We start from the raw sequence: 27,722 nt of genomic DNA, 5'->3' as shown, positions 1-27,722 counted from the left end.
TTATAAGGTGGCTGTTGGCTCAAAACCAAAAACACAAATATGTGGGCCCTCAGGATGCAATCTATGGAAAATTATTATTATTATTTTACTCTACACCGACTAGACATAACATTATGACCACTGACAGGTGAAGTGGGTGGGATATATCAGGCATCAAGTGAACATTTTATCCTCAAAGTTGTTGTGTTAGAAGCCAAATTGTGATGGCTAGACGACTGGGTCAGGGCATCTCCAAAACTGCAGCTCTTGTGGCGTGTTCCCGGTCTGCAGTGGTCAGTATCTATCAAAAGTGGTCCAAGAAAGGAACAGTGGTAAACCAAGGCTCATTGATGCACATGGGGAGTGAAGGCTGGCCCGTGTGGTCCGATCCAACAGGCGAGCTACTGTAGCTCAAATTGCTGAAGGAGTTAATCCTGGTTATTATAGAAAGGTGTCAGAATACACAGTGCTTCACAGTTTGTTGCGTATGGGGTTGCATAGCTACAGACCAGTCAGGGTGCCCATGCTGACCCCGTCCACCGCAGAAAGCGCCAACAATTGGCAATCGGAACTGGACTACGGAGCAATGGAAGAAGGTGGCCTGGTCTGATGAATCACGTTTTCTTTTCCATCACGTGCACCAGGATACACTAAGTACTCGATGGGTCAGGGCTGTTTTTGGAGCGAAAAGGGGACCAATACAATTTTAGGAAGGTGGTCATAATGTTTTGCCTAATCTGTGTATTACACAATGTGTGTAATTAAACCTGAATACCTTAGTTAGCAAGCAAGACGATCATAGTACCTGTAGTTTGACTGACTCTGGCAGTCTTTTCTGTAAAAGTCCTTTAATGGGTTGCTTGGGTTCTTTGGCTTCCTCTTCCCCAGCCTCCACCGCCTTCTCCTCTGCTCTGGTCATCCCCTCCTTCATCGTAGCTTCCCCCACTTCATCCTCTTTCTGCTCTCCGAAAACGTTCGGCTCGATGAGAAGCAAAATCTTGTGAACATCCAAGCTCGTCAGAACACCCATGGTTAGGAGCGTGCTTATCAGTCTTAGAACTGGCACAAACTGATATTCCACACTGCCCCCTACAGGATCTCGAATATGGTCTCCTCCACCCTGAACGGCCTCAGCTAGCATGCAAATTGCTTTCTCCCGCAGAATGTCCAAAGGAATTTCAGGGCTATAGAGATGTTGGTCACGCTTGGGAGTAATGAAGCACGGTGGAGCAAAGCTAAGTCTGGGTTTTAGGGATGTACTGAGTCCTACACCGGGTGGTTGGTGGTGCTTGGAAGGATCCTTAAAGAGTCGAATACTGCGAGTCTCTGCAGTAATGGGGATGATGAACTCGTTGTTCATCATAAGCCGGGCAGCTTTGGCCGTCTCTAGGTGAATGCTGAGGAGAGCATCGTAGAAGCCTTGGCGCAGCATGCCAGACAGGTATTGGTTGTCGATGATATAGAGAAGCTGTGATTGGTCAAGGTGACTGCAAAGAGCATGAGCTACACGGGTGTTACCTAGTGCACAGAGGGCACAGTAGAGCTTCAAGGTGTGATAATGGAACTTGCGCAGGTCTTCCTGTTCAGACAGTTCCATGATATCCACACATCTGTACAGGAAAATAGAGGCGATTATGAGACTTGGCCTGAGATCGGATGCTGCTTATTAGGAATTAAATGGCTAGATAGACAAATCACGGTCTGAAAATAATATCCTTTTATTATTTCATTTACAATGTTTGCCTGTTGGGTTTTACCATGGCCACAATATTCTTGTAATGATTTTTAAGGCACAGAGGGCCACACCCCCATCAGCATTATTCCTCAGCCCTGTGCAGGCGCCATCAGTCAGCCAGCGGGGGCCGCAGTCACACCAGTTATGAGGACCTGTGATCCGACTTTCTTACCCCTAAGAACAACAGCCAATCATTGTTCATACTGCCGCCAGCCTAGTCGGAAAGGCAGAGCTGAGGTTCGATACGATGTATTCGAAACCCCAACTCTGGTGAGCTAGCGTACTTTACCGCTGCGTCACCTGAGCGGCCTACCCTATATCTTTATGTGATATTTATTATATGTAGTCATATTAATGCATACTAATTAATTGTACATGGTTGTATTACCATTATTTATTTTCACTCACTGTCCATTTTATCAGCTCCACTTACCATATAGAAGAACTTTCTAGTTCTACAGTTACTGACTGTAGTCCATCTGTTTCTCTTCATGCTTTGTTAGCCCCCTTTCATGCTGTTCTTTAATGGTCAGGACCCCCACAGGACCACTACAGAGTAGGTATTATTTAGGTGTTGGATCATTCTCAGCACTGCAGTGACAATGACATGGTGGTGGTGTGTTAGTGTTTGTTGTGCTGGAATGAGTGGATCAGACACAGCAGCGCTGCTGGAGTTTTTAAACACATCGTCACTGCTGGACTGAGAATAGTCCACCAACCAAAAACATCCAGCCAACAGTGCCTCGTGGGCAGCGTCCTGTGACCACTGATGAGGGTCAACTCAAACAGCAGCAATAGATGAGCGATCGTCTCTGACTTTACATCTACAAGCTGGACCAACTAGGTAGGAGTGTCTAATAGAGTGGACAGTGAGTGGACACGGTATTTAAAAACTGTGTCTGATCCACTCATGCCAGCACAACACACACTAACACACCACCACCATGTCAGTGTCACTGCAGTGCTGAGAATGATCCACCACCTAAATAATGGGGATCCTGACCATTGAAGAACAGGGTGAAAGCAGGTTAAAAAGTAAGAAATAGATTTCTACAGTCAGTAATTGTAGAACTACAAAGTGCTTCTATATGGTAAGTGGAGCTGATAAAATGGACAGTGAGTGTAAACAAGTGTAACCCAGTGTACATTTATATTTATTTTTATTTTTTAGGAATTTGACAAGTTTTACACACTTTGGTTACATTCATGACAGGAGTTACCGCTTACAAAATATTCATCAAGTCAAGTCTCTTAATGTAAAACACAGTCATGGACAAGTTTGTATCTCCAGATAACCTCACTTGCATGTCTTTGGACTGTGGGAGAAAACTGGAGGTTCCGGAGGAAACCCACACATACACAGGGAGAACATGCAAACTCCACACAGAAAGGACTCGGACCGACACGCCTGGGAATTGATACCAGGACCTTCTTGCTGTGAGGCGACAGTGCTACCCACTGAGCCACCATGCCGCCCAAAACATGTACAGTGTATCACAAAAGTGAGTACACCCCTCACATTTCTGCAGATATTTAAGTATATCTTTTCATGGGACAACACTGACAAAATGACACTTTGACACAATGAAAAGTAGTCTGTGTGCAGCTTATATAACAGTGTAAATTTATTCTTCCCTCAAAATAACTCAATATACAGCCATTAATGTCTAAACCACCGGCAACAAAAGTGAGTACACCCCTTAGTGAAAGTTCCTGAAGTGTCAATATTTTGTGTGGCCACCATTATTTCCCAGAACTGCCTTAACTCTCCTGGGCATGGAGTTTACCAGAGCTTCACAGGTTGCCACTGGAATGCTTTTCCACTCCTCCATGACGACATCACAGAGCTGGCGGATATTCGAGACTTTGCGCTCCTCCACCTTCCGCTTGAGGATGCCCCAAAGATGTTCTATTGGGTTTAGGTCTGGAGACATGCTTGGCCAGTCCATCACCTTTACCCTCAGCCTCTTCAATAAAGCAGTGGTCGTCTTAGAGGTGTGTTTGGGGTCATTATCATGCTGGAACACTGCCCTGCGACCCAGTTTCCGGAGGGAGGGGATCATGCTCTGCTTCAGTATTTCACAGTACATATTGGAGTTCATGTGTCCCTCAATGAAATGTAACTCCCCAACACCTGCTGCACTCATGCAGCCCCAGACCATGGCATTCCCACCACCATGCTTGACTGTAGGCATGACACACTTATCTTTGTACTCCTCACCTGATTGCCGCCACACATGCTTGAGACCATCTGAACCAAACAAATTAATCTTGGTCTCATCAGACCATAGGACATGGTTCCAGTAATCCATGTCCTTTGTTGACATGTCTTCAGCAAACTGTTTGCGGGCTTTCTTGTGTAGAGACTTCAGAAGAGGCTTCCTTCTGGGGTGACAGCCATGCAGACCAATTTGATGTAGTGTGCGGCGTATGGTCTGAGCACTGACAGGCTGACCCCCCACCTTTTCAATCTCTGCAGCAATGCTGACAGCACTCCTGCGCCTATCTTTCAAAGACAGCAGTTGGATGTGACGCTGAGCACGTGCACTCAGCTTCTTTGGACGACCGACGCGAGGTCTGTTCTGAGTGGACCCTGCTCTTTTAAAACGCTGGATGATCTTGGCCACTGTGCTGCAGCTCAGTTTCAGGGTGTTGGCAATCTTCTTGTAGCCTTGGCCATCTTCATGTAGCGCAACAATTCGTCTTTTAAGATCCTCAGAGAGTTCTTTGCCATGAGGTGCCATGTTGGAACTTTCAGTGACCAGTATGAGAGAGTGTGAGAGCTGTACTACTAAATTGAACACACCTGCTCCCTATGCACACCTGAGACCTAGTAACACTAACAAATCACATGACATTTTGGAGGGAAAATGACAAGCAGTGCTCAATTTGGACATTTAGGGGTGTAGTCTCTTAGGGGTGTACTCACTTTTGTTGCCGGTGGTTTAGACATTAATGGCTGTATATTGAGTTATTTTGAGGGAAGAATAAATTTACACTGTTATATAAGCTGCACACAGACTACTTTTCATTGTGTCAAAGTGTCATTTTGTCAGTGTTGTCCCATGAAAAGATATACTTAAATATCTGCAGAAATGTGAGGGGTGTACTCACTTTTGTGATACACTGTATATACTGACAATGACTATATACATACCGTTCAGCAAATACAGTATAATAGGAATTTAGTTGAGATTACATACTAATGGACTTTAGCTTTACCACACAGATTACAATGATTATACAATGAATAATATTTGTTTTGTAATAAATCCTTTGTGCAAGATACACTGCATCTGGGGTCAAGCTGGGATCTGGATTTAAACTCACAACCTTTTGATTGATATCCCGAAGCTCTACCCACTAGTCTACCACTGTTTCTTTCCTTAGCTCATCAATAAATTAAAACAGCAATAAAATACTAATTCCTGTTACTAATAATAAATAAAGTAAAATAATAATAAAGTTCTGTTAAATGTACAAACCGGTTTTCCTCTGGAATGTGAACAGCCAGCATCTGCAGAGGCTCGATACACTGCACCTGCCAGCCATGTCGCTCACTCACTCGAGCCGTCTCCACCTTCAGGAAGGTGTTGGGCATCCGACTCCACAGCACCGACTTGATGGTCTGGACGTCCAGCCGAGGAGGACACTGAGGGACTGGGTTCTTGTGCTCGCTCTTGAAGATGGCTGATGACAGAGGCATACTGTTCTGTGGTGGGAAGATCATAAAAACGTTAGTGGCATGTTGCTGGAAATTGGAATAAACGTTGGTCATGTCATGTGTGTATATTGTGATGTAGGGCAGACGTTTAAAACAGAGATGATCTAATTTGATGGTGATACTAAAAATAAATAATTATAAAACTCCTATTAAATATAAAGTAATAAATAAATCAAATAAAATAGTTAAACAAGGATGCAAATGTAATTCTATATACAGTCAAGCCGGAAAGTCTGCACACCCCTTTCACCTTCTCACATTTTATTACATAACAGACTCATTCTATAATATTGAGTATATATATATTCAGAGTTCTTTTATTTGCTTCTCTTGGCCGTGTGCTTTGGATCGTTGTCATGTTGGTAGGTAAACCTTCGTCCCAGTCTGAGGTCCAGAGCGCTCTGGAGCAGGTTTTCTTCAAGGATCTCGGTGTACTTAGCTGCATTCATCTTTCCCTCTATCAGGACTAGTCGCCCCGGTCCCGCTGCAGAAAAACATCCCCACATCATGATGGTGCCACCACCATGCTTCACTGTAGGAACGGCATTAGCCAGGTGTTGAGCGGTGCCTGGTTTCCTCCAGACGTGGTGCTTGGTATTCAGGCCAAAAAGTTCAATTTTGGTTTCATCAGACCAGAGAATCTTGTTTCTCATGGTTTGAGAGTCCTCTAGTTGCCTTTTGGCAAACTCCAAGCGGGCTGTCATGTGCCTTTTACTAAGGAGTGGCTTTCGTCTGGTCACTCTATAATAGCGGTGTGATTTGTGGAGTGCTGCGCCTGGATGGTTGATCTTCTGATAGGTTCTCCCATCTCCACAAGGATACACTGGAGCCCTATCAGAGTGACCCTCGGGTTCCTGCTCACCTCCTTGACTAAGGCCCGTCTTCACCAATCGCTCAGTTTGGTCGGGCGGCCAGGTCTAGGAAGATTTTTGGTGGTTCCAAACTTCTTCCATTTATGAATGATGGCGGCCACTGTGCTCTTTGGGACCTGTAAAGCTTCAGCAATTTTTCTGTACCCTTCTCCAGATCTATGCCATGACACAATCCTGTTTCTGAGGTCTGCAGATAATTCCTGTGACCCCGTGGCTTGGAGTTTGCTCCGATATGCACCGTCAACTGTGGGACCTTATATAGGCAGGTGTTGGCAATCCCCAGTCATGTCCAATCAATTGAATTTACCACAGGTGGACTCCAATTAAATTGTAGAAACATCTCAAGCAGTATCAGTGAAAACAAAATGCACCTCAGATCACTTTTGGGTGTCATATGAAAGGGTGTGCACACTTGTGTACAATATATACTGTATATTATATATATTACATTTAGATTTTTAATAAATTAGCACAAATGTTTAAAAACCTGCTTTTACTTTGTCATTGTCAGTTATTGTGTGTAGAATTTCTTGACAAAGAAGGTGAAAAGGGGTGTGCAGACTTTCCGGCTTGACTGCATGTTTTATTACTACAGATCTACTTTAAAACCAATTGGTCCTGGTTCCCCCCTAAAAAAATGAGAAAGGATTTCTGTTCTATAGATTCACTAACCTTGATTTTTCCCAGTTCAAATTGGAAAAGATTTGGACTGGTTGGGCGTATGAACACAGCAGGGAAAAGTTTTGTGTTCGGTTCCACCTGGTTGACAATAACATAATTAATAGAATAATTCACAAGCAGCTACATCAACAGTCAAAGCTTTTTTTTTTATATAACTAAGGCAGACAAGAAAGTATCTGACATAAAGGGGCATTTATATGCACAGCACTGTCAGTCTTTAGAGTAAGCAAAGAGCAAAGATGCTAACCGTTATTGATGAAAGGTCTAGCCTATCTTCAAATTTAATTACAGTTCCAATATGGTAGGATGCCTTACTATTGAAGGAATCCAGAGCAGATAAGGCGACAAGATTGGCGACATTTCAAATAGTTGTATATACTGTACATTTAGTTTTAACACCAACTCTCACACATTAAACACTGTTATAGTGGCCAAGGAGCCATCCCTACCCCTAGGACATAGCCAATCATGTCTGTGTGGCCACCTGACTGTCTGAGAGCACCAAACCCCTGATCCCTGGATCTGGTCACCGTAGTATTCTTCTGCATATCTTTGAATGTTCTTTTGCAGTAATACATCAACTGAATTCTTAACCAGTCCCTCTGAAAATAGGTGCTGTTTGTAGAATAATAGTAATAGTGTAAAAGAACACTTAACAGATTTAGTCCATTAGTGACATAAAAACAGATACACTGATGAGGCATAACATTATGACCACCTTCATACTGTAATATTGTGTTGGTCCCCCTTTCGCTGCCAAAACAGCCCTGACCCGTCGAGGCACAGACTCCACTAGACCCCTGAAGGTGTGCTGTGGTATCTGGCACCAAGATGTTAGCAGCAGATCCTTTAACTCCTGTAAGTTGTGAGGTGAAGCCTCCATGGATCGGACTTGTTTGTCCAGCACATCCCACAGATGCTCGATTAAATTGAGATCTGGGGAATCTGGAGGCCAAGTCAACACCTCAAACTCATTGTTGTGCTCATCAAATCATTCCTGAACCATTTTTGCTTTGTGGCAGGGTGCATTATCCTGCTGAAAGAGGCAACAGCCATCAGGGAATACCGTTTACATGAAAGGGTGTACATGGTCTGCAACAATGCTTAGGTAGGTGGTACGTGGTAAGTAAAATCCACATGGATGGCAGGACCCAAGGTTTCCCAGCAGAACATTGCCCAAAGCATCACACTGCCTCTGCCGGCTTGCCCTTTCCCATAGTGCATCCTGGTGCCATGTGCTCCCCAGGTAAGCGACGCACACGCACCCGGCCATCCACGTGATGTAAAAGAAAATGTGATTAATCAGACCAGGCCACCTTCTTACGTGGCTACCACTTCGTGACTGAGTTGCTGTCATTCCAAATCGCTTCGACTTTGTTATAATACCACTGACAGTCGACTGTGGAATATTTAGTAGCGAGGAAATTTCACGACTGGACTTGTTGCACAGGTGGCATCCTATCACGGTACCATGCTGGAATTCACTGAGCTCCTGAGAGCGACCCATTCTTTTACAAATGTTTGTAGAAGCAGTCTGCATGCCTAGGTGCTTGGTTTTATACATCTGTGGCCATGGAAGTGATTGGAACACCCGAATTCAATTATTTGGATGGGTGAGGGAATATAGTGTATTAATCACTGCAGTAATTACCCCATCAATGGCTTTTAAGTATTTGCATATTTAAATCCAAACAGCACTATATTTCCTGGGCTAGGTTGCGAATATAAATCATATTAAATGCTAGCTATCCTAATGCTTCAAATCACTTCTAAACTTCTTTCCTTTATATGACCTCACTGTACGTGTTAAAATGTTTATTGGTTTTGTATGAGCTGCAGATCAAAAACAGACAGTGTATGGCTTCCATTCTTTTAGAGTAAGCATGTGAATAGTCGAGACTTACTGAATTGATGATTGTACATTGGTTATGCACACTTACATTGGGCAATAATTAATTAATGATTGTACATTGGTTATCTACACTTACATTGGGAAATTATTATAAATACATTGAAAAAAAAACACTACCTAAATGTAAGTCATAGTGAAAGCAGTACCTGATGTGAAGTTGAAATTTCTCTACCATTAATGGTGAAAGTCACTAAACCAGTAGCCAAATCAATGAGACAGCCAATCTCTAAATCTACATTACTCCTGCTGGATGAATGACTGGAGCTGACGACGTCACCTCCCCACACCATGTAGCAGTTACTCCTTCTCACACTGCAAAACATCACTAGATTAGACTACATACAGTTGCAGTATGGTGATAAAAAATATACAGCAAGCAAAGGCTCAGTATACAGTGAAATAATATTTATTGATACATACAAGCATTTTAGAGTTTAAATGAAAAGCATCTAGTTCTCTTGTAGAAGGGTCCATGTACACTTGTTCAACACCCAGCCTCAGTAGTGTGCTGACAAGCTAAAGACACCTCTCTTGTGGAATCTTTACTCATTCTTTCTGTGTAAAAGCCTCCAGCTCATTGAGGTTTGATTGCCATTGTGCTGCAACTGCTTACTTTAAATCCCACCAATGATTTTCCATGGGATTTAAATGTTGTGACTGAGACAGCCACTTCAGGATATTCAAGGTATGACCACTTGTATCTCTGTTTGGTTGTGTTTACATAACACATTGCAACTGAAGCCAATTAAGGCTTGTTACTGAGTTTCCAATAGTTTAATCATGTTGTAACCAAACTTTAGGTCATCCAGACTTAAAGGAGGTTTTAAGATTAGCAATATTATAGGGGTTGAATCATTGTGTTATGGTGATTTTAACAAAATATACTGCTACTCTAAAATACATCATTCATTTGCTGTATCCTTCAACTGAAAGACTTCAGTTAAAGCAAAATCAAGAAGGGCACCCAGGTGGCGCAGTGGTAAAACACACTAGCACACCAGAGCTGACCTTTGGAACTCATCGGTTCGAAACTCAGCTTTGCCATCTGGCAGGCTGGGCGCCTACATGAACAACGATTGGCTGTTGTTCTAGGGAAGGGTGCCGGAAGGGACCTCATAACTGATGCTGACGAGAGATAATGGTGATCAGGGTGTGTCTCTCCATACACAAAGCTGATCCGCATATGAACTCGCCTCGTGCAGGTGAAAAAATGCAGTCGGCTACTGCACACGTGTCGGAGGGAGCGTGTGTTAGTCACAGCTCTCCTCAGTCAGTAGAGCAGACATATAATGCAGTAGGGTAAATGGATACATCTATTGCATAATGCAATAGGGTGATTGGATACGACTAGATTGGGAGGAAAATTGGGGATAAAAAATAAATTTAAAAAAAATCAAGAAAAATAGTTCCCCTTGCATTATAATTCCTCTTATTTCCACTTGCAACTGCATATTCAAACCAATCAAATTGATAAATGGTTAAATTCTCTTACCTCTCATGGACCCGGCCTCGCTCATCCCCTAGTGTAACTGTCACGGTCCGGTTCTTGCTGAGGTTAAAGTAGTTGCTGTAGTAATGGTAGTCAGGTGTGACCCAGCCAACCCACACACATGAGGGATCCTGTCCAGCAAATATTCTGACAGAGTGGTAGTACTGCAGAGCAAAATGAACACACTATTGCAGTCATACTATAAACATCAGAGTCTAAAGTCTAAATCTACGACCAAGAATTGTCTTTGGCAATTCCTTCGAAATAGTTTAGTAAATGCATAAAATAATCGATTTGCTTTTTATAACATATTGTGGTGAGCGGCCGTCTTGAGTCCCCCCGGAGACGGCCTGCCTGCTCATGTCACTGACCATGGAAGCGCTGTATTATCGTGATGCAGCGTGCCCACAGCCGAAACAGTAATAAGGGTTCTAATGGGGTTAATGGTTGAATTGTTTTAGGATCATTTGTGTAGAGTGAGATATGTGCAAATAGCTTAGTTTGTGTTAGAGTTGTATTTAGGTTGTAAATTTTGTTTGGTTTTTATAACGCCTTGTTTACTCGATAATTTGTTTGTTTGTTTATTAGGATTTTAACGTCATGTTTTACACTTTGGTTACATTCATGACAGAAAATGTAGATACTCATTACTCAAGATTCAGTTCTCTAGGTTATATCGAACACAGTCATGGACAATTTAGTGTCTCCAATTTACCTCACTTGCATGTCTTTGGACTGTGGGAGGTAACCAGAGCACCTGGAGAAAACCCACGCAGACACGGGGAGAACATGCAAACTACACAGAAAGGAAAAGCCTGGGGATCGAACCCAGGAACTTCTTGCTGTGAGGCGACAGTTCTACCCACTTTGTATTAGTTCAGTGACTTATTGGGTTTATAAGCAAGTCCTTAAGTTTGTATTTGTAAGAAAGTTTATTACCATGTTTGCATTGTTTAAGATAATGCTTATTGAGTCAGTCATTCTTAGTCTCTCTCTTTCTCTGTTGTATTTAACACATTCTGTCAAAATGTGTTTTACAGTAATTGTAGTTTGGCAAATGTTGCATATGAAAGCCTCCTCTGCCCTTATCAGATATGAATGTGTAAGTTGAGTGTGTCTGATACGGCATCTTGTATATAATGTTTGTTCTGTACGTTTTTCCAGAAAGGTAGATTGCTTAATATTTCATGTAGTTTATTGTTGGTTAGTGAGTTCCATTCTGATTGCCACTGGTTTTGTATGTATGCTGTTATTAGAATTAGGATATCAGAGGGTGGGAGCTTGAGGTCTATTGTCTGTTCACTTGTTTTTCTTCTTGCTAGCTGATCAACTTTTTCATTTTCTGTTATCCCACAGTGACCGTGGATCCAGCAGGATTTTATGTCAAAGTTGTGGCCTGTAAGTTTGTTGAGTTTTTTCCAAAATGTTTATGATGGTTGGGTGGAGTAGAGTATGGGATTCCAGAACTTGCAGGCAGGATTTGGAGTAAATATTAGTGCTTTGTCTGTTCTTGTATTGTCTATGTAGTCTAAAGCCATTAGAAGCAAAAAAAGCTTCGGCTGTAAAGGAGGAGCTGTTCTGTGGTAGATTTACCTTGTTTGAGTATCTGCCAGCTACAATCGCCGCTGATACTTGAGTCTCTGTTTTAGAGCCATCTGTATAGATAGCTCGATGCATTGGAGACTTTTCTCTAACCATAATGAATTTTTGAGGTATGTAGCTGGGTGGGTGTCTATTTCCTTGTTATGTGCAATGTCCAATATAATGTCAGGTCTTCGTATTTTCCAGGATGGGGTGGAACAAAAGCGTGTCTGGGCTATACTATTCAGTTCCAGATTTAGTGAGTTAAGATGAGGTCTGATACAGGAGCTGAAAGCCCTCTGCATGGCAGGTGATTTACCCACCCACTACACAGCTTCTTCAGTCTGCTCCCATCAGGAAGGAGACTGCGGAGTCTCCAGGCCAAGACCAGCCGACTGAGGGAGAGCACCATCCACCAGACTGTCAGGATGCTCAGCTCTCTTCCTGTTCAGCCTTTCAGGTCTTTCAGGAATTAGGTTGTAAAGTAACTGTTTTCATTAAGTGTGTTGCTCATAGTGACCCATGTGTTCATTTAACTTGTTCGTGGGAGGGAACTGCTGTATATCAGATCTGGCCTCTTTTCCGTGCCCTTGTAATCCACACAAAAGCAATTATTTTCCTAAATAAGAGCTGTTCTCCTTAATAGAAGAACTTCATGTTTCATTACATCTCGCCAACGCCACAAAATAAAAGTTCCACAAACTGGTACCATATACACCAATTACGCATAACATTATGACCACAGAAAGGTAAAGTGAATAACACTGATTATCACGGCACCTGTTAGTGGGTGGGATAAGGATTTGAATGAGTTTGACAAGGGCCAAATTATGATGGCTAGACAACTGGATCAGAGCAACTCCAAAACTGCAGCTCTTGTGGGGTGTTCCCCCAGTGCAGTGGTCAGTATCTTTTAAAAGTGAACCGCACTGTATACGCTGCTACAATCAATAAAATACTAGTATAACCAGAATGCAACATACGTTCAGGTTACTTACACTTGTTATGTTACTATAGTCTGTTCTTCTCCCTTCATCTACATGTTTCATTGATTTCACAGGATATCTGTGAAGAGTAAAGCAGGTCATACAGTCAGTCATGGAAAAAAATATTAAATATTATTAAAAGTGAGTGATAAATAATATATCCTTGATAATAATACATTTTAATTTATTAAAAATACATTTTTGTACACCAAAGTCTTAAAATCAATTTAAATTCACCTATATTTAACTTTGAGTGTTTCCTCGTCATACAGTCCATTCATGTCGATTACAGGAACACTTTTGAAGGTTGAATGGAACTCCACGGGCATGCTCAGACGACAGAACACCATGTCTGCATTGCTGGTCTGTGTCCCAAATGTCTTGTGTGTGACCTTCAGACATGGAGGGCTCTCGATAGTGCCATCAATCCTTGTAACCTGCAAAGAGAGGTATGTCCCAATCACAAACACTCCAAGGTTTCTCTTTTTTAACCTTTACAAAGTTAGCAAATTTTCATTGTCATATCTTGGTGATTATACATACTTCAGAACATAAACACATAGCAAGGGAATGAAAGCACAAAAGCGACAGGACTCATGGGTTAACCCCTTACCGCAATATGACTTTGATCTTTGGGTACATCGACAAAAGTAGGAAGGCGTTTGCTAAACCACATGGTGACCTCACGGTTCATGTTGACAGCAAAGGGTTCAAATCCCTCCTGCAGGCCACACATGGTGTAATATTTAAAGGTGCTGGCATCTTTGCCGAGGTTCATCCGTCCGACTTGAGAAAGGCCCAGGCTGCAAACGGGAATAAAGCCTGAAACAACAGGGCAACAGAAGTTATATTATTAATATAAAGCCTTGAAAGTATTCATCTCCTGAACGTTTTATATTCAACAGGGTTGTCACATTTTATTTCTTAAATTAAATGCTTATTTTTCAAAAGTACAGACCATAAAACAGCAAAATTTCAAATACAAATCTGAAATCTTGAATGTCAAAGTTTAGCCAGGCGGGGCGGTCCGGGTCCTTTCTGTGTGGAGTTTGCATGTTCTCCGGTTTCCTCCCACAGTCCAAAAACATGCAGTCAGGTTAATTGGAGACACTAAATTGCCCTATAGGTGAATGGGTATGGGTATGGGTGTGTGGGTGTGTCTGCCCTGCGATGGACTGGCGCCCCATCCAGGGTGTTACTATGTGCCTTGCGCCCATTTAAAAGCTGGGATAGGCTCCAGTACCCTCCCGTGACCCAAATTGGATAAGCGGTTAAGAAAGTGAGTGAGTGAGTGAGCTACTTTCTGGAGGGTAAAACTAAAATATCTTTTAAAAAACTACATTTTACAAATAATTGTATGTATAAAAAGCATTTAACCAAGTCATCTGGCTACATCGAATTGTCTGTTATTTTTTTGCACTTGTCCATAACTGCTGCATTTAACACACACACTACAAGTAACCACCATAAGCCCAAAATTCCCACAACATTTATGACACACGTATCTGTGACATGCCAGATTGTTATTAAATATGAATTGCAATTTACATTTTTTGGCAGTGGTCTTTGTTGTGCCGCATCGTTCATTGCTAAAAGCTACAAACTAAAAATCTTGCTAAATGTAAATCAAATGCTTTAAGCAATACTAGTACGTTACCCATAATTACTGAGCACCGAAACTGTGAGACAAGACTGAAAGGTATCTCTGTTAAAAACTTCTCGCTCACCATCCTCAGTCTCAAAGTCAGCAAAGCAGAGTTCAGAGCCCTTGTTTGTGATAAGGATTTCTCCATTGAGTGTAAAAATCATGGACTTGTCTTCCATGTTGATCATGCAGCCCACCACGTCACCGGCATGCCAGCAGCGGCCAAACAAACGGCTGCCTTGGTGGAGACGATGGCCCTGAAAGTGAAACGTTGATATTCAAACCCATGAATTTAGGTTAACAAATCTTAAAAGCAGTGTTATCAGTGGGTGTGACTGAAACCCACTGAACTTGATATTAGGAGGCTACTTTAGGATATAGTGTACATAAAAGTAGTTTTAGTAGTGAAATATTAAAGTAAGTTCAGCATAGATACTGTCATAAATCGTGCATTTTAATAAACCAGTACAGGCTGTGGTTATTTAGACCTTCTCTGTTATTAATAAAATCTATGCATCTTTCCTACCTACGTTATATGTTATACAACATTTTGTTTATATTTTGACAACATAAACACATACCATGGTAAAATTATACAAATGGATCATTTTAAAATTCCATTAAAAAACAAGTCGGATAGTTATAGACCAATTTTAAAGGTCTAATAAAATAAGCAAATTAAATTATTATCAAATCACTCCATTATATTCTTTAAGAGCATTAACTCCATAGTCAAAACATGGAATATAATTGAAAATATTTTCTTTCAGCTAAATTAAGGCTTTAAAGAATTAACAAATCACAGACTCGTTATTACAGCAATTTACAAAATGCCCCAACTTTTCCACAAATGGGTTGTATTAGTGGACCAAAGCACAAAGTTTAGTCACTTTATTTACTATAAGATCTGAGGTTAGCAGTTTATTTTTAACCAGAAAATGAATTGTACATAAAAATAGTAAACTGTGTTCAACAAAAGACAAAAACCGCTGTGCCAAATTTTGGTCTGTGTATAGTGTTTAAGAAAAGATCCAAATCCCACCTTAAATCCATCAAAGACAAATGCCTGATCATCAGTTCCCAGTTCCACATCGGGCCGCACGCCTGGCCGAGCCCAACCGACCCTCGTGTCTCCTCCAGTCACAGCCTCGAACTCAAAATACCACTTTCCTGTTCTCACTGCGTATGTCCTCTCCAAACGGAAGAATCGAATTTTGTCAATGCTCAGCTTCTCCACCACATGAGCTGCAAGGGTAGTAAAAATAATTTAGTATTTACTGCATGTAGTAATGTCTCATTTAAATTTACAAGTGTACTGAACTCTCAAAATTCTGAATTATTTAGTATAATGTGTATAAATTCAACATAACTCAAACATAAATTGCACAACATTATGTTGAACACATCTCAATGTGCATAACGCTTGTACAACAATTTGATTATTAACCTGCTTTTAACCCTTATTAATGCTCCAGCCATGGGCACACTGCATTGTGGGTTACCTTAGCACACTATCATGTATTTAATAGTATTTAATATTGTAATTTCCCCATTAATATGTATAATAAATCCCTTATAATAACATGTATCTCTCTTGTTTTAATTTCATATTCTCTAAATTGTAGTGTATATGTTACTATATTTTCTTTTATTTTTCATGTTCTTAATTGCTTATCTCTCTTGTTTTAATTTAATATTCCCTAAATTGTAGGGTATATTTTACTATATTTTCTTTTAGATCTCTTTTGTTTGAATTTCATGTTCTCTTAATTGTAACTAAATGTTTGCAAGAAGCCTTATGTAAAGCACTTTGAATTGCCAATGTGTATGAAAGGTGCTATACAAATAAACTTGCCTTGCCTTGCCTAAAGAAAAACTACATTAAAAACTAATTTATTATCAAATAAGCACATCTGGAGCCAGAAGTAAATGTTAATAATTAAGAATATCTCTGTTTGAAACATTTTAAACTGCACCACAACCATAAAAGTTCAAGTAAAGTTCTCATTATGTAGAAAAATGCCAATTTAAATCTCTCTAAGGCACTGACCCCCTTCCTGGTCAGGAGGCTCGATGCTGTAGCCGCATCCAATTAGTGTTCGGATGGCTTCGCGTAGGCTGTCACGGTTTGACTTCTTGGTGCGCTCGTCAAGAAACGCATACGGCACAAGACGAGGATTGCGCTTGCTCTTCAGATCCTGTAAAGATAAAAAAGAACAAATAGATGTGAGATTAGTAAACATAGAAATACAAAAAATTAATAAGCTCTATAAACTGTGACAATCTTGCACAGTGCATTCAGTCTATACAATATGTAAGCTCGAATAACTGACCAGGGAAGCATGTCTCGGCTGTAGATTTACCTGCTGTATGCCGTAAGTCCAGCCTTGTTTGACCCGATCTTTGGCCCAAACATTGTGTGCGTTCTCAGCCAACTTTTCCACCAACAGCTCTTGTGCAGGGGTCAGTTTTACTTCAGACAGCTCCAGCGGTGTGGGCTTGTAGCCATTTGACATCATGTAGCTTCGGAGCAAAACAGGATGCATTTTAAAATTAGGATCAGTGAAATAAAAATCACAGATAAAACACATTCCTAATTCTTTTTTTGCATTTTCCCCCCAATTTCCCTCCCAATCTTGTCGTATCCAATTACCAGATTGCACTACGCTTCATCTCTACTGATGTTGAACTCCACTCTGACTGAGGAGAGCCGAGACTGACACACACACCCTCTGACACGTGTGCAGTAGCCGACTGCATCTTTTCAGCCGCACAAGGCGAGTTCATATGCGGAACAGCTTTGTGTACAAACAGACACACCCTAATCCTCACTCTCCTTCCTCTCTTTGCAGACGCCATTAATTAGCCAGCATCAGTTATGAGGAATCTCTTTCCGGCACCCCCCTTTGAATGACAGCCAATCATTGTTAGTGTAGGTACCCAGTCTGCCGGATGGCAGAGCTGAGTTACAAACCGACAAGTTCTGGTGTGCTAGGATGTGTTTTACCGCTGCGCCACCTGAGCGTCCATAATTCTAATACAACCCCAAATCAGAAAAAGTTGGTACAGTATGGAAAATGCTAATAAAATAAAAACACAAAGTTTCTTACATTTACTTTGACTTTTATTTGACTGCAGACAGGATGAACCTGAGATATTTCATGTTTTATCTGCTCAACTTCATTTCATTTATTAATAAACATTCATTCTTGCATTACAGGCCTGCAACACATTCCAAAAAAAGTTGGGACAGTAAAGCATTTACCACTTTGTAATGTTGCCATTCCTTTTCACCACACTTAAAATATGTTTTGGCACCGAGGAGACCAAGTGATTTAGTGTTTCAGCTTTTATTTTGTCTCATTCTTCCTGCAAATACGTCTTTAGATGTGCAACATCACGGGGGGTCGTCGTCGCATTTTTTGTTTCAAAATTCTCCACACATTCTCTATTTGGGACAGATCAGGACTGCAGGCAAGCCATTCCAGTACCCATACCCTCTTCTTCTGCAGCCATGCCTTTGTAATGTGTGCAGCATGTGGTTTTACATTGTCTTGTTAAAAAATGCATGGACGTCCCTGACTCAATGTACTTTTCTGCATTAATGCTGCCATCACAGAAGTGTAAATGACCTTTGCCATAACAGACCCTGGCTTTTGGACTTGTTGCTGATAACAGTCTGGATGGTCCTTTTCGTCTTTGGTCCAGAGCACACGGTGTCCATTTTTTTCCAAAAAAGACCTGAAATGCTGATTCATCTGACCACAATACACATTTCCACTGTGTGATGGTCCATCCTAAATGCCTCAGAGCCCAGAGAAGTCGACGCCGCTTCTGGACATGGTTAACATAATACTTCTTTTTTGCACAGTAAAGTTTTAAGTGGCATTTGTGCATGTAACTCTGTATTGTAGTGCTTGACAAAGGTTTGCCAAAGTAATCCCTCACCCATGTGGTTATATCAGCTATTGTTGAGTGGCGGCTCTTGATGCAGTGCCGTCTGAGGGATCGAAAATCACGGGCGTTCAGCTTAAGCTTGCGCCCTTGGCCTTTGCACACTGAAATTCCTCTTCATTTATTGAATTGTTTAATGATATTATGCACTGTAGAGGGAAAAATATGCAAATCCCTTCCAATCTTTCTTTGAGGTTCATTGTTTTTAAACATTTCAATCATTTTCTCACCTGTTTGGAATCACATTAATATTTAGTTTTTTCTAGGGCTGTCAAATTTTTAATTGCGATTAATCTCAGAATTTCATATAGTTAATCGCGATTAATCGCATTAAAAAAGATCTGTGTAAATGTTATAGAAAACAAGGATTTTTAAGTGAAATGTTACAATTAAAATGGTGAACATATTTTATGCTAAATGTACTTATTTGAAAAACTGCTGGGACAAGAGAAAACTGTAAGGGAGTTTTATTCACTAACATACTAGGCAGTAATACTATCCAGCAGAGACCCTTGACTTCGTATATGTCAGATTGTAGGTTAAAATTTCTCCATCAGCAAACATTGTAGATCAGCGGTGCTTTAGGTGGGATAAGGCGTAGTTACTGTAACAGACTTTTCCGTGGTTGTATCGTGACAATGGTTTGATGGACGTTTCTACACGAAGTGAGTGTGTTTTGACCCTTTGGGGCTTCCATAGTTCATGGAATAGCATGCTTGGTTAACGCGATGACTCTAGCTGTCCGCTATTCGGTACCGTAACAGAAAAAGTAATAAAAGTGTTCTGCTCCCGACAACTTGTGAATATACCGTGTATTTATTTCTTTATTAAGAAAGTGCTACGACGCTCGGTTACATTTAAGAAACGCTGTCTTAATGAGAGATGCCGTGCACGGTCAAGTCTCAACATGAACTACGGATGACTCGCAGGGCCAAATAGAATTTGCGTTAACGGCACTTTTTTTAAATCGCGTTAAATTGAGATCGCGTTAATGCGTTATTATCGCGTTAACTTCGACAGCCCTAGTTTTTTCACCTCATTACTAGTCCCAAATTGCCCCATCCCAACTTTTTTTGGAATGTGTTGCAGGCCTGAAATGCAGGAATTGATGTTTATTTACAAATGAAATGAAGTCGAGCAGATAAAACATGAAATATCTTGGGTTTAAACTGTCTGCAATCAAATAAAAGTCAAAGTAAATGTAAGGAATTTTTTTATTTATTTGCATTTTCCATACTGTCCCAACCTTTTATGATTTGGGGTTGTGGAATCCAGTCACAGTTTTAGTTTTTTTTTCAGACTGGATAATATTTGCTTTTAGAATTTTCTGATACTTAGACTTTCTTAGTCTTTCAGATCTTGCATTGACGTCAACCATTTCGTAATGACATTTCAGGCTGAACAAAAGGCCAGCTGAAGGTTTGTAGGCATCAATAGCACATATGCTGTAGATTTTTAAAGTGGGAATATGCAATCTGTCCAGAGGCACCAGAACTTTTGTATACAGCTGCAAACATTCACTTCATAGTAGTCAATAATTCACATTACAACTGGAACAGTGTCTTACTTCTTTGGGAGCTTCATTTTTTTCAGGTCCTCTTCAGCATTGACACTGACCTGAAGCACATGGCAGCCCAGAGCCAAGAGAGTCCTAAAAACATATCATACAGAAACACTGAGAGCTGCACCTTGCACTGCTGTATGGCATCTTTTTCAACCAATTTACTCACTGTAGGCTCAGCATACCATTTTCTCTGGCACTGTGTTTAATGAAAGCTGAGAAATGCGTAGTCAATATCAGAGACACTAACTCCATTTATGTGTTGTTGTAAATGTCTGGTAATTCTCCGCTTGTACACAGTTCTAAAATTGGTCTGCATCCAAATGCTGCTTGTATTTGTAACACATTGTTATTTTGTTAGGCTGGCATATTCTGAAAATGTAGCACATCCTGATACAAACAACAGACAAACTGTTCACAAATTGGGATCTTATGACATGAAACATCTGATCACTCCTAAGAACACATGGCTGGGTTTAAAACACTAGAATTCAAAATCCGTGGGGTAGATGTGCATATATTTGTTGGCTTCGTTTAAATTAAAATACAATTTACTGTATACTAGCATTGCACTGATGAAGGTCCAGAAGATGACCAACTCAAACAGCAGCAATAGATGTGTGATTATCTCTGACTTTACATCTACATGGTGAACCAACTAATAGAGTGGACAGTGAGTGGACACGGTATTTAAAAACTCCAGCAGTGCTCCTGTGTCTGATCCACTCATACCAGCACAACACACACTAACACACCGCCACCATGTCATTGTCACTGCAGTGCTGAGATAACAGCATATGCATAACAGCATAGTGGAAATAGATAAGAAACAGAGGACCTGAAAACGTGAGAAGAAAAAATTCAGCTCAACTTTGACAGAGGAAAGTTCCAGATTTTAGGTGTTAAAAATTATATGTTCAACTTCCTACAGTCTTGACCAGGAGCCAAATAAGCAAATAACCTAAATGTGGTAGGATGTACAAAGTTAGTGTTCTAAATGGTTAAAAAAAAAAGAATTTAAACATCACTGGCAGGTAAATGTACTTAACTATCGTTCTGTGTGTACCTTTCTTAAAGTTAAACTTCAAAACAACACTACTAACTTAAACACAGTTATTTATAAGATGAGCACAAACACGTTCCACCAGACACATTAGGCTTACTTTAACGTCTCAGTTGACATATGCAGGTTGTAATTCCTCTCAGTTTCAGGCAGCTTGGAGAAATCCACCAGACAGGGATGGTGTCTTTTATTATCGTCTCTTATCTGAGAAAGGACATCACACAGATCAATACAGCACAATAGATCTACTGCTTAAAACCACACAAATTAGGGAAAGATGTGGGAAACAGCAACATAATGACAACACTACATGGAAAGAAAAGAACCATAGCAACCGTAAAGGTTGGACTAAGATTGCTTTTAGGAAAAGGAAACACTAAAGCATGAAGCTATTATGAAGGCTTTGATACACCCATGTAACATTGTTCATTACATGTGATGTTAAATGTTTCATTCCTGGGGCATATTGCTCTACCACTTTACTGCAGGGATGCAGTATACTGACATTAGTATTAGCATACAATAAGGGTCAATATTGGCCTTAGTAGTTAGGTATGCGGTTGGGTGCTAGAACTAAAACTGTATTGGTCAGTCAATTCACAGAGATCTGACACCTCTAGCTGGCATCCTTAACCTTTTCATTAATTAATAATACCAATCTACATGACTTAAATATTTTCTTAAATTTTATTGCCTTAAATTAAAGGTGCGTGGTCCAGGTCCTTTCTGTGTGGAGTTTGCTTGTTCTCCCTGTGTCTGCGTGGGTTTCCTCTGGTAGCTCCGGTTTCCTCCCACAGTCCAAAAACATGCAGTCAGGGTTAACTGGAGACACTGAATTGCCCTATAGGTGAATGGGTGTGTGTATGTGTGTGTGTTATGTGTGTCTGTCCTGCGATGGACTGGCACCCCCGTCCAGGGTATTACTGTGTGTGCCTTGCGCCTATTGAAAAGCTGGGATAGGCTCCAGCAATCCCCAATCAACATTAAATTAAATAATTTATTCTTCAACTTGATTGTTTTTACCACCACTGGTTTCCATCAGCATCTCAAAGGGTTGCCACCGTGACAGGCCCTGGGACTACAGTTTCGTGATGTTGGCTTTATGATTAAGGATGTAAACATGGTCCATTCAGACACAATGATTGTGCCCTCTAGATGGCACAATAGTTAAAGTCCTTAAGAAGAAGAAGATGAATCCCTTTATTTGTCATATATACATATACAGGTGTACAGCACAACACCAGCCATTGTATGGTGCCCCTGAAGCCAAGAGGGTTAAGGGCCTTGCTCAAGGACCCAACAGTGGCTGGGATTCAAACTCTGAACCTTTCAATTGATAGCCTAAAGCTCTACCCACCTGGCTACTACTGTCCACTTTTTTTCTAAAGAAGTAGCTATTCTAAAGCATCCTAAAACTGTTTTCCGGGTTTAGATGCAGTTTCCACCTTACGTCAAACCATTAGTTGATAGTGCAGCCTCTACCTTTACAAGAGTTCACCTAAAGTTGATCATTTAGTGCTGGGGTGCCAGTACCCTTATAAACAACTGTGCTGAAACAGGGGGTATTTCACGACCCATTATAACAGATTAAGTTCACCAGGTTAAGTCATGGAGTCAGTAGGAAGTACCCGTGATAGTTTCACACTGACATTGTTAAATGTTACACTGATGGTCTGGTCACCAGGTGCTTGTCGGTGAACACCAGCCCAAGACCTAGATCCACCCTGTATCCCTAATCTAGACAGGGTATACTTATAGCTATTTGTACCTGTACACACACCGATCAGCCATAACATTAAAACCACCTCCTTGTTTCTACACACATTGTCCATTTTATTGGCTCCACTTACCATATAGAAGCACTTTGTGCTTCTACAATTACTGACTATAGTCCATATGTTTCTCTGCATGCTATGTTACCCTTTCATGCTGTTCTTCAATGGTCAGGACTCTCCCAGGACCACTAGAGAGTAGGTATTATTTGGGTGGTGGATCATTCTCAGTACTGTGTTAGTGTGTGTTGTGCTGGTATGAGTGAATCAAACACAGCAGTGCTGATGGAGTTTTTAAACACCTCACTGTCACTGCTGCACTGAGAATAGTCCACCAACCAAAAATATCCAGCCGACAGCGCCCCATGGGCAGCGTCCTGTGACCACTGATGAAGGTCCAGAAGATGACCAACTCAAACAGCAGCAATAGATGAGCGATCGTCTCTGACTTTACATCTACAAGGTGGACCAACGAGGACAGTGAGTGGACACAGTATTTAAAAACTCATACCAGCACAATACTCACTGAGAATGATCCACCACCTAAATAATACCTGCTCTGTGGTGGTCCTGTGTGGGTCCTGATTATTGAAGAACAGGGTAAAAGCAGGTTAAAAAAGTATGCAAAGAAATAGATGGGCTACAGTCAGTAATTGTAGAACTTCAAAGCGCTTCTATATGGTAAGTGGAGCTGATAAAATGGACAGTGAGTGTAGAAACAAGGAGGTGGTTTTAATGTTATGGCTGATCAGTGTAGATTAGACCTTTGTCTGCACTAAATGTTCACTTGGGAGAGCCTCTAGTAGAAAAAAAACATTAATACCATGACGTGGTTTTGAATGCCTAAACATTGTTCCATTTAATATGAATAAATTAAACATTGAGATGCTTACAAAGGAATTTAAAGTAAAATCAGATGAGCATCATTTTAAGGTAACAGTGTTACAAAATACAACAGTGCTAATATGATAAAAACCTACATCTGAATTCCTGCTGTCATGCTTTATGAAGAAATTAATAATTTATTACTACTCATTTATCATCCTTCACAGTGGTTCACCCCCATGTATTTGTAAATGACCAATACCTTGCAATAAGTCTGTTATTGACATAAAAAGGTAAAAGTAATTAGAGAAAACCAGAAACAAATAATGCATTCCACAGACTTGTTCTGTCAGTGGAATGTGATTGCTGGAACCAGGTGAGAAACAGAACACCAGACGTGATGATTCAAGCCAGCAGCAATCACCTCTCTATGAAAATCTGAAGTCATCACCAGCCGTGCCAGATACATCTACATCACGGACTCCGTCCTTCAGCCAACGCCACATCACCCCTCGGTTAACGAGGTCTCATTAAAAACAGATATAAACTCCGGCCCATAACAGCTGGGTCTTAGTTATGGCAGATTAATAAGTGAGGAGCTGGACCTTACATAACAGTCCCATTTGGACTGACAACTCAGTGAAAATGGTCAGTACGGCCTGGCTTGAATACAAAAAGATACTTTGTTTAGAGAGCTTGGACGAAGAACTATGAGGAGGATGATGTTTGAAGGAAGTTGATGTAGAGATAGATATGACCAATAATTGACAACACATTGATCATATTTGTAGTGTTATTTACAACCCCAAATCAGAAAAAGTTGGGACAGTATGGAAAATGCAAATAAAATAAAAATGCAGTGTTTCTTTATTCACATTTACTTTGACTTTTATTTGATTGCAGACAGTTTGAACCCAAGATATTTCATGTTTTATCTGCTCGACTTCATTTCATTTGTTAATAAACATCAATTCCTGCATTTCAGGCCTGCAACACATTCCAAAAAAGAGTTGGTACAGGGCAATTTAGGGCTAGTAATGAGGTGAAAATAACTAAATAATGATGTGATTCCAAACAGGTGATGTCAACAGGTGATTGTAATCATGGTTTGGTACAAAAGCAGCATCCAGGAAAGGCTGAGTCTTTGATGAGTAAAGATGATCAGAGGATCTTCAGTTTGTCAACAAATGTGTGAGAAAATGATTGAAATGTTTAAAAACAATGTACCTCAAAGAAATATTGGAAGGGATTTGCATATTTCTCCCTCTACTGTGCATAATATCATTAAACGATTCAAGGAATCAGGAGGAATTTCAGTGCGTAAAGGCCAATGACGCAAGCTTACGCTGAACACCTGTGATCTTCGATCCCTCAGACGGCACTGCATCAAGAACCACCACTCAACAATAGCTGATATAACCACATGGGTGAGGGATTACTTTGGCAAACCTTTGTCAAGCACTACAATACAGAGTTACATGCACAAATGCCACTTAAAACTTTACTGTGCAAAAAAGAAGCCTTATGTTAACCATGTCCAGAAGTGGCGTCAACTTTTCTGGGCTCTGAGGCATCTAGAATGGACCATCACACAGTGGAAACATGTATTGTGGTCAGATGAATCAGCATTCCAGGTCTTTTTTGGAAAAAATGGACACCGTGTGCTCCGGACCAAAGTCCAATAACCAGGGTCTGTCATGGTATGGGGGTGTGTCAGTGCCCTTGGCAAAGGTCATTTACACTTCTGTGATGACAGCATTTATGCAGAAAAGTACATTGAGATCTTAGAGCAACATGTGCTGCCTTCAAGACGTCATTTTTTCCACAAACGTCCATGCATTTTTCAATAAGACAATGCAAAACCACATGCTGCACACATTACAAAGGCATGGCTGAGGAAGAAGAGGGTACGGGAGCTGGACTGGCCTGCCTGCAGTCCTGACCTGTCCCCAATAGAGAATGTGTGGAGAATTTTGAAAGGAAAAATGTGACAACGACGACCCCCCGTACTGTTGCACATCTTAAAACGTGTTTGCAGGAAGAATGCACTAAATCACTTGGTATCCTCGGTGCCAAAATGACTTTTAAGTGTGGTGAAAAGGAATGGCAACATTACGAAGTGGTAAATGCTTTACTGTCCCAACTTTTTTTGGAATGTGGTGCAGGCCTGAAATGCAGGAATGGATGTTTATTAATAAATGAAATAAAGTTGAGCAGACAAAACATGAAATATCTCAGGTTCATCCTGTTTGCAATGAAATAAAAGCCAAAGTAAATGTAAGAAAATTTCCATCCTGTCCCAACTTTTTCTGATTTGGGGTTGTAGATTTCAGTAGAATGGTTATTTTCTGTCCTAAAGGGCCCACTCTTTTCTTACAAATTTTACCATAAAACTGTATAATGAATTATGAAGATCAAATTTTAAGGACAGTAATTAGGCAGAGTGAACTGAATTTATTCAATAGACCTACTGCACTAAAAAGCTCTATGACCTGAAATCATTGTGGAATTGAGAATGTATTCCCAGTAATAATAGCATTTTAATGGAAAGTGCTGAAAGAGCTATTATAGTCATTTTGATAAATGTTTCTGTATTAAATACATGCTTATTCAGCCCTTTATTTCAGAGTAAATCAACCACTTTTTAGGGCAAAACTAATGACACTGAACATAAAAGAAACTGCCTAATCTAGTCGTTTTCAATGTATGAAACTGGAAATGAATACAATGGTTTTAATAGCACAATAGAACAAAATGGTCATTTTCACTTACCCTCTTTTATTTGATCAGCAAATTATAAAAGAGAAAACAAAATGAAGCACTGAGCAGCCTTTTTTATATACAGAAAAACGTCTAATCTTTAAAGAATCTTAAGAGGACTATTAATGTTATTAATAATGCAGTGCACTGCACAGCGTACAGAACAATCTGCTTCTAATTACGTAGAATGAAGGACTGTGTTTAAATGATATGGTGTGATGTGCTCTCATGTATGCGAGTATACCTTTCCATAAGACCAGCCGAGTTCGATCTTGTTTATGGCCCACAGTTCATGGATATTCTCTGCCAGACGGTCACGCACTTTCTCCAGGTGAGGTGGCATGACAATCTGAGGCACACAAAAGAAGTTCATACAAATTATGACCACAGGTTTTAATCTGGCATTTGAATCTGGCATTTCGGTTTTAAACAGAAGTTCACCACTTATCATTGTGATTTTTTTTTTTTTTTTTTAATTTTACCCCTTTTTCTCCCCTTTTAGCGCATCCAATTGTTCAATTAGCATCGTGCTTCCTCTCTGTCTATGCCGAACCCTGCCCTGACGGAGGTGATTGAAGCTAACCCGTATCCCCTCCGAAACACGAGCAGCAGCCAGATGCATCTTTGCCACCCACACACTGACGAGTTTGGCGCCACCTAGCGTTGCATGCGGAGAGACACACCCCAAGGGCACCCTCTTCCATCTCTGTGTAAGCGCCTCCAATCAGCCAGCAGAGAACGCAATCGCATTCTGACAGAGAGAGACCCACATCCGGTTCTTTGTCCCACCCCCCACATGAGCAACCGGCCAATCGTTGCTCATATAGCCACTCAGCTTCGAACCGGTAAAGCAAGGCTGGATTCGATACCACGCTTCTCAGAATCCAGCCCTGGTTGCAGCGCGTTTCTTTTTACCGCTGCGCCACCTGAGCGGCATTTATTAGGATTTTAACGTCATGTTTTCACACTTTGGTTACATTCAAGACAGGAACGGTAGTTACTCATTACACAAGGTTCATTAAGTCACAAGGTTATATTGAACACAGTCCTGGACAATTTAGTATCTTCAATTCACCTCACTTGCATGTCTTTGGACTCTGGGAGGAAACCGGAGCACCCGGAGTAAACCCCTGCAGGCATGGGGAGAACATGCAAACCACACAGAAAGGACCCGGACCGCCCC

At 40.8% G+C, this 27,722-nt stretch overlaps 1 protein-coding gene across 1 annotated transcript in view; it reads right to left on the bottom strand.

Moving 5' to 3' along the window:
• LOC134325658 (ryanodine receptor 3) overlaps positions 1-27,722 on the bottom strand; it is a 235,154-nt gene that overhangs the window by 107,469 nt on the left and 99,963 nt on the right. Inside the window, exons 21-35 of the mRNA XM_063007904.1 lie at positions 26,784-26,888; positions 21,283-21,386; positions 20,126-20,209; positions 16,968-17,127; positions 16,655-16,802; positions 15,647-15,849; positions 14,687-14,861; positions 13,573-13,781; positions 13,197-13,396; positions 12,972-13,038; positions 10,396-10,556; positions 9,050-9,215; positions 6,983-7,069; positions 5,200-5,426; positions 785-1,589 (exon numbers count right to left, since the gene is read on the bottom strand). Coding sequence (XP_062863974.1) covers positions 785-1,589; positions 5,200-5,426; positions 6,983-7,069; positions 9,050-9,215; positions 10,396-10,556; positions 12,972-13,038; positions 13,197-13,396; positions 13,573-13,781; positions 14,687-14,861; positions 15,647-15,849; positions 16,655-16,802; positions 16,968-17,127; positions 20,126-20,209; positions 21,283-21,386; positions 26,784-26,888 — 2,901 coding nt within the window. The remainder of the gene's footprint in view (positions 1-784; positions 1,590-5,199; positions 5,427-6,982; positions 7,070-9,049; positions 9,216-10,395; positions 10,557-12,971; positions 13,039-13,196; positions 13,397-13,572; positions 13,782-14,686; positions 14,862-15,646; positions 15,850-16,654; positions 16,803-16,967; positions 17,128-20,125; positions 20,210-21,282; positions 21,387-26,783; positions 26,889-27,722) is intronic.

This window comes from Trichomycterus rosablanca, chromosome 13 (assembly GCF_030014385.1).
Source record: "Trichomycterus rosablanca isolate fTriRos1 chromosome 13, fTriRos1.hap1, whole genome shotgun sequence".
NCBI lineage: Eukaryota > Metazoa > Chordata > Actinopteri > Siluriformes > Trichomycteridae > Trichomycterus > Trichomycterus rosablanca.
Note: the sequence above shows the minus strand (reverse complement) of the source record. Positions and strands in the feature narration are given on the sequence as shown.